Here is a 15,358-nt window from a genome sequence, read left to right on the forward strand (position 1 = left end):
CCTCAGCCTCTTTGTATATAAAGTGAGCATAATAATACTACCTTCACAACATTGCTGTGAAACTATTACAAGTAAAATATGTGAAACACTAGGAATAAAGCCTGGCACATAGTAGGTGCTCAGAAAATTGTGTTTCATTTTACTATTTCTGATTTCAATTACTTTTTAGTTGACACTCAATATATTTTAGGTAGACAGCTACCTCATTTACATATAGTTACTTTGAGTATGTATGTTGCTACTTTCTGTTTTGTGACATTGCCAGATGATTCAAAAGTATTAAATAACAATGGCCATAGCTTAATGGAATTTTTTTTACTGTTTTATCATTAAAAGTGATAGCTGTTTATTTCAGATATAAAATTTTTATCAGTTAAGAAAAGGATCCTATTTGTAGTTGGGGTTGCAATTTATTAAAAATGTGTGTCTTAAATGAAGTCATATAATTGTAAGATAATTGTTTAGCTGTAATTATTTGACCTGTTGATATGATGTTAATACATTTCATTAAAGTAGTATTGTAATCTTAGGAGCATTACTTCATGTGAAAGACTCTTTTAGTATCTTGTTGAATACTTTTTAAGAACTATGGTTTTTTTCTTACTTGAAGTATTTTGCATTCTGTGTAGAAATTTAGAAAATACAGTTAAATGCAAAAATACAAGGAGTTTATAAAAATGTATCCATAGTCTCATCATTTGAAAACAGCCACTCTTCCCAGGATTTGGTGTATATCCTTCCATTGACACTGTCTAGGGCTGATGCTTTTATAGGAATAGCTATTGCCCAACTTTCTTGTGTATATAATTAAAATTCTGATTAGATTTTCCAACTCTTTGTTTTTGTCTGTATATTTCCCCACTACAAGGTCATAAAGATACACTGTTGCATATTCTGCTAAATATTTAAAATTTTGCCTCTCACATTTAAGCCTTTAAGTTATCTGAAGTTTATGTTTATACATAGGGATTAGTTTTAAGGTTTTTTAGTTATGGATAATCAGATGTCCCCAGACCACTAATCTCGGCAACTCTATCATATATTAGCTTTGCACATATTTTACATTAGATTTTAATATAAAATTAATAGGAGATAATGTGTAAGAAATACTCTTCTTCTATTTCCCATCTTTAACTTGGTTTTTATTTAGTTATCCTAAATAAATATTCTTCCTAATCCCAAGGTAAGTACAGCAACCTTTTTATTTTTAAAAGCAGTTATTCTTGTGAAAAATGTATTTGTGTCCGTAGTTACAAAATTAAGTTTGATGTAATTTGAAGTCATTAACAACCTTTTGGTTTTCTGCTTTTATGTTTTAGATATGCATCTCTTACTTTTACAAAAAACAGCGATGCAAAGATAGCTGTGAAAGAAATGAATGGGATAGAAATAAATGGAAAGTCAGTAAATGTGCGGCCTGTTAAAATTCTTGGAGAATATACATCACCACTTTCCTCCAAAAATGGGAATAGAATTAGTTCGAATAATTTAGAGAAAAGCACCAACAAAGAAATCCACTCAGCCTTCTCCATTTCTAGATTGCCCAGAACTAGACCACGGCAGCTGGGATCTGAGCAAGACAGTGAGGTTTTCCCTTCCAACCAGGTTAGTGTTTTTGATAGATCCCTTAGATGGTCTTTGTATGTCATATTGCTGTAAGTAGCTTTGTAGAATAAATAACTTCAATATGCAGTCTTGAAATGGGAATGACAGCATTAATCTGAATTTTTTTTAACCTTGAATCCACCCTAACCTGGTTTTGTACAACTCCAGTTGTTCCTGGGGGGAAATCTAGATCTTTGTAGACCGAGCTAACGAAAAACTCATTTTAACTAGGCTCTTTGCCAATCCTTCACTGTCTTTTTATTACTACTCTATAAGTAACTAATTATAATTTCATCTTGATTTTTCTTTCACAGCTAACCTTATCTCATAATTGTTAAAACCATAAAGTGTAGTCATTTTATTTTCATATATTCTCATGTCTCTGTTACTGAGGTAAACACCCTGTGAAAAGTGGTAAAGTTTGCCTCGTTCAGTCTTTTCTCTCCACTGCTCAGCAAATTGCCTGGAATCCCATAGGTGTTCCATATGTTTTTTTTTTTTAATTTACATACAGTAAAATTCAATACTTTTTGGTGCCTGTAGCTTTAGACAAATGCATATAGGCAAATCAGCACCACCATAATCAAGATTCAGAACAGTTCCATCATTCCAAAAAATTACCTGGTGCTCTGATCTGTTTCTTATTCTTAAAACTTGACCTTTTTCAGAACATTATATAAATGAAATTATACTATGTAGCCCTGTTAGCCTGGCTTCTTTCACTGAATGCATTTGAGATTGATCCATGTTGTTGTGTATGTTGACATTTTATTCCTGCTCATGTTGTGTCCATTTTTATTCAGTTTATTTTATTACTGAATTTTGGTGTTTTAATATTCTGATTTTGAGTCCTTTACCAGATAGGCGATTTGCAAATAATTTTTCTCACTTTGTGCCTTGTCTTTTCATTCCGTTAACAGTGTCTTTCTCAGAATAGGGATATTTTAGTATTTATGAAGTATAATTTATTAATTTTTTTATTTATAATGTATGCTTTTAGTGTTGTAGCTAAGAAATCTTAGCATAATCCAAGGTCACAGAGATTTTCAGTTAATTTTTATATATTGTTTCTAGTATTTGTTGAGGTAGTTATTGTTTATTTGCATTTGTTTCTGTTTTGCATATGGAATAGTTCCAGCATCATTTGTGGAAAAGATGATCCTATTTCTGTTGAATTACCTTTGCACCTTGGTCAAAAATCAATTGACCATGTTTGTGTGAGTCTATTTCTAGACTGGAACTGTTTTGTTGAACTGTTTTGTCTCTTTCCACCCGTAGTACACTGCCTTCATTACTGTAGCCTCATAGTAAGTTTTGAAATCAGGTAGAATGAGTCCTCTAACTTTATTCTTTTTCAGAGTTATTGTGGCTATTTAGTCTCTTCGCCTTGCTGTATACTTTTATAATTCACCTATCTACACACAAAAAAAAAATCCTACTTGGATTTTTGCTGGGATTATTTTGAATCCATAGATCAGCACAAGAATCAATACTTGTTGAATAAATGAATATAATTTTTTCCCTTAATAAGAGAAAGGGATCTCTTCTAACTGTGTCCTTTATCCAGTCCTTTCCTCATTCCTGGAGTTACCACATTCCTTTTCTATACCATTAGCAACTCCACTTCCACTCACAGACCTTAGCCTCTACTCAAAGTCAGGCACAGCCCTTCCTAATCCTGACAGGATTTTCACTTGACTTTGCATTCCTCTAACTTTACCATCCTTATTTGTCCTATGGTTTTTTTTGTTTTGTTTTTGGGGAGTTTTTTGTTTTTGTTTTTTTGTTTTGTTTTGTTTTGTTTGTTTGAGACAGAGTCTCACTCTGTCGCCCAGGCTGGAGTGCAGTGGTGCAATCTCAGTTCACTGCAACCTCTGCCTCCTGGGTTCAAGCAATTCTCCTTCCTCTGCCTCCTGAGTAGCTGGGATTATAGGAACCTACTACCTTGCCTGGCTAATTTTTTTGTGTTTTTAGTACAGATTTGGTTTCACCATGTTGGCCAGGCTCATCTTGAATTCCTGACCTCAAGTCATCTGCTCGCCTCGACCTCCCAAAATGCTGGGATTACTGGCCTGAGCCACCACACCCAGCCTGTCCTATGTTTTTATTGCCAAAGTTCTCAATCAAGTAGGTTATATTCAATGTCTGTTTCTTTTCTTCTCTGTTGTCCTGATAATCTGACTTCAGTCTCTAAAATTTTACCTAAACGGCCCTTTTCATAAGGCACTAGTGACCTTTTATTTGTCTTTCCCTCATCTGCCTTCCTCTTGACTACTTTGCCTGTTTGACACTGTTCATCCCTTTCTTGAAACTTTTCCTTTCATCTCAGTGACCCTTCATGTGTGGGATTGATTTACTTGGTACATAGCCTCAATCTACAGCAGGAAGGAAGGAAACAAAGTGCAGCGAAGCTGTGTGTGGCCCTGAGCTGTAGGTGTGGGATCTGTGGCTCTCGCTTTCCTCCTTGTGTAGCACATGTGGTCTCCTGCCTCTGCTCTCCGTGTGCTTATTCTCCTTATTCCCCTTTCTCTACACACTGCTTTTCTCTGCTCATGACTGCTTTCTTCCCCCATTTGGCTTTGTTTTGCTTGATTCTAACTCTACATGTTCAATTCAAGTCCCTGTGATCTGATTAATTCATTTGCTTCATGTTCTAATTTCAGTCTTTTTTTTTTTTTCCCTGAGACAGGGTCTCACTCTGTCACCAGGCTGGGGTGCAGTGGCACAACCACAGCTCACTGTAGCCTCAAAGTCCTGGGCTCAAGCAATCCTCCCACCTCAGCTTCCCAAGTAGCTGGGACTGCAGGTGTGTCATCATGTCCAGCTAATTTTTGTATTTTTCTGTAGAGACCAGGTCGTGCTGTGTTGCCCAGGCTGGTCCCAAACTCCCGTCCTCAAGTGATCCTTCCACCTTGGCCTCCCAAAGTGCTGGGATTGCAGGCGTGAGCCACCACACACTGCTAATTCAGGAAATTGAATTGCTTTAGACAGGAAATTGAATTGATCCAGGCTGTGATTTTGATGTTCATTAGCTCAGGCAGCAACACTCTTGATCCTGTCAGCTGTGGCAGTGGGCCATGGGGTTGGGAGAGGGATGTTATAAAGAGGGCCATACGGTCTATTGGTAGGAGTATGTGGATCAGGAAGTTCCTGTAACCATCTTTGTTAAACTATACTCCAAGTTCTCTTTCATTTCTGGCAATTTCTTGTTCCATTGTTCTTTTTCTGATTCTCCACATTTATTTATTCTATTCATTCATTTAGAAAATACTGATTATCTACAATGAGAAGCAGAATCATAGTGATTAATAAACACTCTTAGATTCATAACCTGGCTCTGCCACTTACTCACCATGTGACTCTGGAAAAGCAACCTAACCTTTCCATTTCTGAGCTTCCTTATCGTAAAATGGAGATAAGAGCCATTACCTCACAAATGTTGATGAGTTTAAATGAGCTTACCACAGGAAAATTTTTAGAACAGTGCCTACCTTGGTAGATGTACCCAGAAAACATTAGCTGTTGTTGTTATTACTTACCAATAATTTGACTTCTTTCTTGGAGAGCATATTCTTTCTTGGAGAGCACTTACTTCAACTGTCACTTAAACTATTGTATCCCGGACTTTTTATTTATTAAACAAATAGTTATTACATACCAACTGTGTACACTATTCTAGGCACTGGGAAAGCAACAATGAACAAAACAGACAAAAATCTGTGCTCTTAAGGAGCTTAAATCTAGTGAGGGAGTTGAGGCAATAAACAAGCAAGTGAAAGATATAATGTTCTGATGTAAAAGGTCCAGTATATTATGTGTCTTGCCCTGACTTCATCAAGGCTTTAAAGTCTGAATCCTTCCTTTGTTGAACTCTTATGGTATTTACAGTGGTTTTCTACAATTTATAGCCTACTTGCATTGTTAACAGTAACTAATTGGTCATTTCAATTTTGTCTCTTCGCAAATGGAGAGGGCTCTGTTTTATATCACTATAGTTTTTCCCACGCAGCATATACTGCACTTCTGGGCATACAGTTTGTATTCATTACATACAGCATATAGTAAATATGATGTAAAATATCTCTAATTACTGTGTAGCCTTTTTTAGGTTGGTTAAGAGAATTAAGCCTTAATGCCCTAAGCCTAAAACGTTTATTTAATGAATGAATCTCTCTCCTGTGTATCTAAAATGAAACTAGTTATATCCTATCTTTGGGAGAATTGAGAAAGTAGTTACATCATTTTCTGTGTTCTATGGTTCAGATGAGAAATCTGGTTGAGAAAGGCTTATTTAGACATAACCTCGTATACTTTATCAGAAAGAAAAAATGTTGGGTGTGTTTTGTAGTATATGGCCCTGAAACACAGCCCAAGTAAATGCAATTGATACAAATAATCCCAAGTTAAAGTAAACTTTTAAGGAGTTTTTATTTTATTATTTTAATTTTCAAATATATTGTTATTGAATAAGTTGTATTGTCTTTATGTAATGGTCCTTACTGATTTTAAGAAAACTTTTTAAATGCTTATTTAGGGTGTCAAGAAGAATTGTAAGCAGATTGAATCTGCTAAATTATTACCTGATACACCTGTTCAATTCATACCTCCAAATACATTGAACCTTCGTAGCTTTACCAAGATCATAAAGAAACTGGCTGAACTGCATCCAGAAGTCAGCAGGTAATAACCAAAATTATATTTTAACTGGTTTAAAACTTTTGTGTAAAAATACAGTTCAAGTTAATAACTTAGATATATTCAGAATGTGTTCTTTTGGAAAAGACAAATAAATACTCATGTATGTTTTCCTTTTGCATAGAGACCATATTATAAATGCGCTTCAGGAAGTGAGAATGAGACATAAAGGTTTTCTGAATGGCTTATCTATTAATACTATCGTGGAGATGACTTCATCTCTTCTGAAAAACTCTGCTTCCAGTTAGGAATTCAAAAAACAATAAAGAGGTAAAACAACCATATTCTTTCATATTTGAATATTACTTAAAATTTATAAGCTATTGATTTCGTTTTATTTTTACATAAAAAAATTTAAAATAATAATATCACAAAATAACATGAAGTTTTAAAACAAGCATACTGTAATTAACTACTAATGCAAAACTAATTACCCTAAAATTGACTGGCTTAAACAACACTCATAAACTCACATTTTGCAGATCAGGATTCAGGAGTGACTTAGTCAGGTGGTTTTAGCTCAGGGTTTTTCATGTTGTAGTCAAGATGTTGGCCTGGACTGTAGTCATTCAGAGGCTTCACTGAGACCAGAGGATCTGCTTCTCAGGAGGCTCATTCACATGTCTGTTGGCAAGAGGCCTCAGTTCCTCACCACACAGGCTCTTCCATAAGGCTCTTCAACTGTCTTTGCATCATGGCAGCTGGCTTCCCCTAAGCAAGAGAGAGAGAGCAAGATGGAAGCTGCATTGTCTTGTATTATCTACCCTCAGTAGTCGCAGATACTGCAATTTTTACATATCGAAGGTTTGTGGCAACCCTGCATCAAGCAAGTCTATCAGCGCCACTTTCCAACAATGTGTACCCACTTTGTGTCACATTTTGGTAATTCATACAACATTTCAAACTCTTTTATGACGCCTGTTATGGTGATTGTGATCAGTGATCTTTGGTTAGTATTGTAATTATTTTTGGGGACTTTGAACTGCACCCATATAAAACAGCAACTTTTATAAATGTGTGTGTTCTGATCACTCTATTCATAGGCTGTTTCCCCATCTCTTTCCCTCTCTTTGGTCCTCCCTATTCCTTGAGACACAATACTGAAATTAGGCCAACTGATAACCCTACAATGACCTGTTAGTATTCCAGTGAAAGAAAGAGTCACATGCTCACTTTAAATCGAAAGCTAGAAATGATTAAGCTTAGTGAGGAAGGCATGTCAAAAGCCAAGACAGGCTGAAAACTAGGCCTTTTGTACCAGTTAGCCACGTGGTTCATTGTTGTGAAGCCAATGAGGAAAAGTTCTTGATGGAGATTACAAACGCTACTCCAGTGGACACAAGAATGATAACAAAGTGAAACAACCTTATTGCCAATATGGTGAAAATTTTAGTAGTCTATATAGAAGATCATAGCAGCCACAACGTTGCCTTAAGCCAAAGCCTAATCAGAGCAAGGACCTCTTTTCCATTATTTGAAGGTGATGAGAGAGGAGAGGAAGCTGAGGAAGGAAAGTGTGAAGCTAACAGAAGGTTAGGTTAGTTCATGAGGTTTAAAGAAATAAGCCATCTATTTTTTTTTTTTCCTGAGATTTTGGTGCACCCATCACCCAAGCCCTGAGCAGTGTACACTATACCCAACGTGTAGTCTTCTATCCTTCACCTCACTCCCACCCTTTCTTCCAGTCCCCAAAGTCTAATGTATCATTCTAAGAAGTCGTCTTTGTAACAAAAGTACAATGTGAAGCAGCAAATGCTGATGGAGAAGCTGTAGCAAGATGCCCAGAAGATCTAGGTTAGATAATTGATGACGGTAGCCACACTAAACAGCAGATTTTCAGTGTAGAAGAAACAGCCATCTACTGAAAGTAGATGCCATCTGGGACTTTCACAGCTTGAGAGGAAAAGTCAATTCCTAGTTTCAAAGGACAGGCAGGCTCTCTTGTTAGGGGCTAATGCAGCTGTTGACTTTAAGTTCAAGCTGATGCTCATTTACCATTCTGAAAATCTAAGGGCCCTTAGGAATTAACACTAAATCTACTATGCCTCCACTCTATGAATGGAACAACAAAGCCTGGATGACAACACATCTGTTTATAGCATGGAGGTTTTTTGGGTTTTGTTCTTTTTTTAGAGATAGGGTCTTGCAGTCACCCAGGCTGGAGTGCAGTGACACAATCATAGCTCACTGCAACCCTAAACTCCTAGACTCAAAAGATCCTCCTGCCTCAGTCTCCTAAGTGCTAGAACTACAGTAGGTGCACGCCACCACGCCCTGCTACTTTCTTTTTAAATTTCAACCTTTCGGCCGAGCACAGTGGCTCACACCTGTAATCCCAGCACTTCGGGAGGCCGAGGCAGACGGATCAAGAGATCGAGACCATCCTGGCCAACATGGTGAAATCCTGTCTCTACTAAAAATACAAAAATTAGCTCGGCATGGTGGCGGGCGCCTGTAGTCCCAGCTACTCGGGAGGCTGAGGCAAGAGAATCACTTGAACCTGGGAGGCAGAGATTGCAGTGAGCTGAGATCGCACCACTGTACTCCAGCCTGGCGACAGAGCAAGACTCCATCTCAAAAAAAAAAAAAAAATTAAACTCTTTGTAGAGACAGGGTCTCACCTATGTTGCCCAGGCTGGTCTCATATTCCTGGCCTTAAGCAATTCTCCCACATTAGCCTCCCAAAGTGCTAGGGATTACAGGCATGACCCACTGAGCCTAGCCTGTAGCATAGTTTACTGAACCCCTGGACTCAAGCAGTCCTCCTGACTCAGCCTCCCTCAGTAGCTGGGTTTACAGGCACATACCACCATGCCAGGATAATTTTTTTTTTTTCTAGAGATGGGGTCTTACCATGTTACCCAGGCTGGTTTACTGAATCTTTTAAGCTCACCATTGAGACCTACTACTCAGAAAAAAAAGATTTCTTTCAAAATATTATTGCTTATTGACAACGCACTTAGTCACCAAGAACTCTGATGGAGATGTAGAAGGAAATTAATGGGTTTTTTTAATGCCTGCTAACACAACATCCATTCTGCAGCCCATGGATCAAGGAGTAATTTTGACTCAAGTCTTAAATATTTAAGAAATACATTTCATAAGGTTATAGCTGCCATAGCTGATTCTGTAATGGATCTGGACAAAGTAAATTGAAAACTTTATGGAAAGGAGTCACCATTCTAGATGCCATTAAGAATATGTATTATTCATGAGAGGAGGTAAAAATATCAACATTCACAAGAGTTTAGAAAAAGCTGAATCCAACTCATGGATGACTTTAAGGGGTTCAAGACTTCAGTGGAGGAAGTAACTGCTGATGTGGTAGACATAGCAAGACAATTCAAATTAGAAGTGGAGCCTGAAGATATGACTGAATTGCTGCAACCTCATGATAAAATTTGAATGGATGAGAAGTTCCTTGTTATGGATGAGCAAAGAAAGTACTTTCTTTTTTTATTATTTGTTATTTTTGTAGAAATGGGATCTTGTTATTTTTCCCAGGCTGGTCTCAAACTTCTGGCCTCAAGCAATTCTCCCACTCAGCCTCCGAAAGTGCTGGGATTACAGGTGTAAGCCACTGTGCCCAGCCCAGAAAACGCTTTCTTGAGATGCAGTCTACTACTGGTGAATATGCTGTGAACATTGTTGAAATAACAACAAAGGATTTGGAATAGTACATAAACTTAGGTGATAAAGCAGTGGCAAAGTTTGAGGGGATTAAGTACCCATTCGGTGTTTTAAAAAAAAGTTTAAGGAAATTGACTCCAATTTTGAAAGAAGTTCTAATCTGGGTAAAATGCTATCATACAGAATCTCAAGCTACAGAGAAATCTTTTGTGAATGAAAGAGTCAGTTGATGCAGCAAACTTCATCGTTGTCTTATTTTAAGAAGTTGCCACAGCCACTCCAGCCTTCAGCATGACATGAGTACATCAGAGAAAAACTGCTTGAAAAATTAAAGCCTAAAAGAACTATAAAGCAGCTGGAGGGATAAAGTTTACCTTAAGAGTGCAACAGTTAGATTCACAGCTGACTCCCACTCAACAGAAGTCACCAAATAATTCTCCAAGCCCAAAGCTCTAGACCCAGGAAAAGAGCCTTCAAAAATAAATGTAAAATAACTAATTATCATGCAAATTTTAAAAACTAAGATAATTTGTTACTTTAGAAGAAGCCCTACTCTAAAGAAAATACCAGAATGTTCTCTGGGAAAAAAGTGATTTTAAATGAAAGGTCAGAGGTACAGGAGAAATGAAGATCAACGAAGAGTAAATATGTGGTAGGTCTCAATCAATATTGGCGGTAGAAAACAAAAATAATGATTTTTATAGGTTCTAATGTAATTAAAATACATGATAATACTAATACATAAGTTGAGAGGGGATTAAGTATTCTTACTATTCTAAACACTTTGCAGTTTGGGAAGAGAGTAAGATGCTCTGTGTTGGGGGTACTCAAGACCACCCAAGCTTCATTATATGCTAGGAGGACTCACGTAACTCAGGACATAGATGTGTTCATGGCTATGATTTATTACGGCAACAAAATATGAAGCAAAATCAGCAAAGGGAAAAGGTACATAAGGTGAAGTCTGGAGGAAACAAGCTTCCAAGAGTCCTCTTCCAGTGGAATCACACAAGATGTGCTTAATTTCAATGAATTGTGACACCTATAAAATGTTGTCTACCAGGGAAACTCATTGAAGACTCAGTGCCCAAGGATTTTACTGGGGGTTGGTCATGTAGTTGCCCTCTGCCTAGCACATACTGTAGCTCCAGGCTGTCAGGGAGCAGCAATTCAGCATAAACCACACTTTGTATAGCAGTTTTAGTATAATGAGGCACTCATCACTTCTGGAAATGGTGGGAACCCCCACCCCAAAATCCCAAGTTCCTAGATACCAGCCAGGGGCCAACCTTGCAAGCAGGTCTTTCTAAGGATGGCAGTCTCAGGACTGCTACATTAATTATTTTTCTACACATATGCCAGTTGATATCAGAACAAAGAATCCATGTTGTAAATTTGGGGGCAATTACTAAAAGAACAATTTTTTGTGGGGGGGGAGGTTGGTTGTTTTTGTTTTTTGTTTTTTGTTTTGAGATGGAGTCTCGCTTAGTCGCCCAGGCTGGAGTACAGTGGCACGATCTCAGCTCGCTGCAACCTCTGCCTCCCGGATTCAAGCGATTCTCCTGCCTCAGCCTCCCAAGTAGCTGAGACTACAGGCATCCGCCACCACACCCAGCTAATTTTTGTATTTTTAGTAGAGACGGGATTTCACCATGTTGGCCAGGATGGTCTTGATCTCTTCACCTCGTGATCCATCTGCCTCGGCCTCCCAAAATGCTAGGATTACAGGCATGAGCTACTGTGCCCAGGCCCTAAAAGAACAATTTTCAAAAGCATATGGAAAATGAAGTTGGACCTTTGCCTTACACCATATCCGAAAATCAACTAAAATGAATCAACAACTTGAACATGAGTTAAAATTATAAAACTCTTAGAAGAAAACAGTGGAAAACTTTCGCAGCATTGGATTTAGCACTGATTTGGATATGGCAACAAAAGCATGGACAACAAAAGAAAAGATACATATATTAGACTTCATCAAAATCAAAAACTTGAACATCAAAGGACACTATCGAAAGAGTGAAAAGGAAGCCCATAGATTGAGAAAATATTTATAAATCATATATCTGATAAGGGGTTAATACCCAGAATAGGCTGGGGAGGAGGTGGCTCACGCCACTAATCCCAACATTTTGGGAGGCAGAGGCAGGCAAATCACTTGAGGCCAGGAATTCAAAACCAGCCTGGGAAACATGGTAAAACCCCATCTCCACAAAAAATATGAAAATTAGCCAAGCATGATAGCACATACCTATTGTCCTAGCTACTCAGGAGGCTGAAGTGAAGGATCCCTTGAGCCTAGGAGGCAGAAGTTGCAGTGAGCTGAGATTACGCCACTGCACTCCAGCTTGGGTGATAGAGCAAGACTATCTCATAAATAAATAAAACAGGCACACAAACCAATGGAACAGAATAGAAAACTCAGAAAATAATGCACACTTACAACAATCTGATCTTCAACAAAGTCAACAAAAACAGGCAATGGAGAAAGGACTCCCTATATTCAATAAATGGTGCTGGGAAAACTGGTTAGCCATATGCAGAAGACTGAAACTAGACCCCTTCCTTACACCATATACAAAAATCAACTCAACATGGATTAAAGACTTAAATGTACAGTCTAAGACTTATAAAAACCCTTGAAGAAAAACCTAAGAATTACCATTCTGGACAGTAGGACAATTACATTCTGGCCAAGATTTCATGATGAAGATGCCAAAAGCAATTACAAGAAAAACAAAAATTGACAAGTGGGACCTAATTAAACTAAAGAACTTGTGCACAGCAAAAGAAACGGTCAACAGAGTAAACAGATAACCCACAGAATATGAGAAAATATTTGCAAACTGTGCATCTGACAAAAGTCTAATATCCAGAATCTGTAAGGAACTTAACAGGGAAAAAAAAAACCCATTAAAAAATGGGTGAAGGACGTGAACAGACATTTCTCAAAAGAATACATTCACCTGGCCAACAAGCATATGAAAAAATGCTCAGTATCACTAATCATTGGAGAAATGCAAGTCAAAACCACAAGACACCATCTTATACCAGTCAGAATGGCTATTATTAAATAAAGTCAAAAAATAACAGATGCTGACAAGGTTGTAGAGAAAAGGGAATGCCTATGCACTGTTGGTGGAAATGTAAATTAGGTCAGTCATTGTGGAAAGCAGTTTGGTAATTCCTCAAAGAATTTAAAACAGAACTACCATTCGGGCCAGCAATCCCATTGTTGAATATATGCCCAAAGAAATGTAAATCATTGTACCATAAAGATACATGCATGTGTATATTTATCACAGCACTATTCACAATAGCAGAGACATGAAATCAACCTAAATGCTCATCAGTGGTAGACTGGATAAAGAGAAGTGTATGTATACACTATGGAGTACTATGCAGCCATAAAAAAGAACGAAATGATGTGCTTTGCAGCAGTATGGATGAAGCTGGAGGCCATTATCAAGCAAACTAATGCAAAAACAGAAAATCAAATACCACGTGTTCTCATTTATAAATGGGAGCTAAACTTTGAGTACATATGGACAAAGAAGGGAACAGCAGACACTGGAGCCTACTTAAGGGTAGATGGTAGGAGGATGGTGAGGATCAAAAAACTACCTGTCTGGTACCACGCTTATTAACTGGATGATGAAATAATCTATATGCTAAACCCCACAACATGTAAATTATCTATATATAATGAACCTGCACATATGCCCCTGAAACTAAAATAGAAGTTTAAAATAAAATATCTTATTTTTCTTTATCAAAATAAAATTAGAGGCATGTGAAAGAAATATTAGAGTTAAAATGATTGCTAGATACAAAGACAGTACACAAAAATTAATTGCAATTCTCACTATCCATGATGTAAGAAAAATGAAATTTGTTAAAAGATATTATAGTACCATTAAAAACAAGGGCCTAGGAATGTATTTAACAAAAGATACTCAACAATCATTGTTGATTTCTCCTTTCTTTTGATTCTAGAACTTCCTTGGATAGTGTGTCTCCTCCTTCAGAGAATGTTCTACAGCACTTAGGAAAAAGCAGTAATAACAAGATGATGTAATTAGGTTGTGTAAATGGGCTAAGCTGTTAAAATATTCTACTTCATAGCCCTCCTTTAAAATCGAGCAGCAGTTGTCTATACAATATTAAGATCTCTGTTTGTTTAAAGTTAAAATATAATTTTAATAAGTTTTAAAATTTTTTATTTCAATCTTGTTGTTTAGAACATCAAGGTGTGTATTTGGGATCTAAAGAAATGGTCTTGTCCATTTTAAAAACCTTTATTAGTCACTTTTAAAATATACTGACCAAGAAAGAGGTTTGTTGTTATATCAATGTTTGTGAAATGATTTCCATACATAAAAAAAGGTAATTTACCTGAACTTTATCTTAAGACTCTTATATTGGATTATAGGATAACAGATAAACTGTATAGGTACATTCAGAATCATACAACATTTTGGAATGTGTATACTTTCAGGCTTCCAAGATAATTAAATTACGTCATGATACATTTCATGCATTTTTATGACTTCAGTATAAAACATTCAGGTGCGTTAGCCATTTTCGCTGGGAAGGGTAAACTTGTATGTGCTTTGGTACTTAAATTTAAATGTTCCCTATAGTGCTTGCATTCATTTTGTGAAAAGTTCTGTTGTATTGTTACAACAATTTTCAAAGGCTAATTTTATGCCTTATCTGATAGAAATATAGAATAGATGGTTCTTTAATTGCTTACTTTTTGAAAGTAATATAATATTTAAGTTGCATTTTTATTAATAGTAAGGTTAACATTTAAGTCTGCATTTTCTTTAAATGTTTTAAACGTTTATAACATTCAATGTTTAGTTGGTGTTACTTGATTAAAAATTAGCCATTTAACGTTTATATTTGATGTATTTATATTTAATAAAGGCATCTAATCTGTAGTACCACTGTCAATTTAATGCTTTCTTTGGGTTCAGTGGCATTTTTTTTCCCAGAATAACAAATATTCTTTATTTATTTTATTTTATTTATTTTAATTGCCAAATAGTAGTTGTACATATTCATGGGGCATATAGTAATGTTTTCATATATATAATGTATTGTAATCAAATCAGAGTAGTTAGCATATTTATCAATTCAAGCATTTATCCTTTGTTTGTCTTGGGAACATTCAATATCCTACTTGTAGCTATTTGAAATTATATCATATGTTATTTATTATAGCCATCCTATAGTGGTACAGAACACTAGAACTCATTCCTCCTATGTAGCTGTGATTTTGTATCCTTACACAAATCTCTCCCACAAATCTCTCCCTATCTTCCCCTTCCCAGTCTTTAGTATCCTTTGTTCTACCTTTTATTTCTATGATATCAACTTTTCTTTAACTTCCACGTGAGTAAGAACATACAGTGTTTAACTT

General features: G+C 36.6%; 1 protein-coding gene across 4 annotated transcripts in view; it reads left to right on the forward strand.

Moving 5' to 3' along the window:
- The window catches only part of RBM44 (RNA binding motif protein 44), a 44,458-nt gene extending 29,582 nt beyond the window's left edge, over nt 1-14,876 (forward strand). For all 4 annotated transcript variants that reach the window (XM_021924192.2, XM_021924193.2, XM_031651636.1 and 1 more), the window contains 4 exons: nt 1,320-1,605; nt 6,140-6,285; nt 6,425-6,570; nt 13,927-14,876. In XM_021924192.2, coding sequence (XP_021779884.1) covers nt 1,320-1,605; nt 6,140-6,285; nt 6,425-6,548 — 556 coding nt within the window. In that variant the 3' untranslated portion in view covers nt 6,549-6,570; nt 13,927-14,876. The remainder of the gene's footprint in view (nt 1-1,319; nt 1,606-6,139; nt 6,286-6,424; nt 6,571-13,926) is intronic.
- Nucleotides 14,877-15,358: the final 482 nt, after the last annotated feature.

The sequence above is a fragment of the Papio anubis genome, chromosome 10 (assembly GCF_008728515.1).
Source record: "Papio anubis isolate 15944 chromosome 10, Panubis1.0, whole genome shotgun sequence".
Taxonomy (NCBI): domain Eukaryota; kingdom Metazoa; phylum Chordata; class Mammalia; order Primates; family Cercopithecidae; genus Papio; species Papio anubis.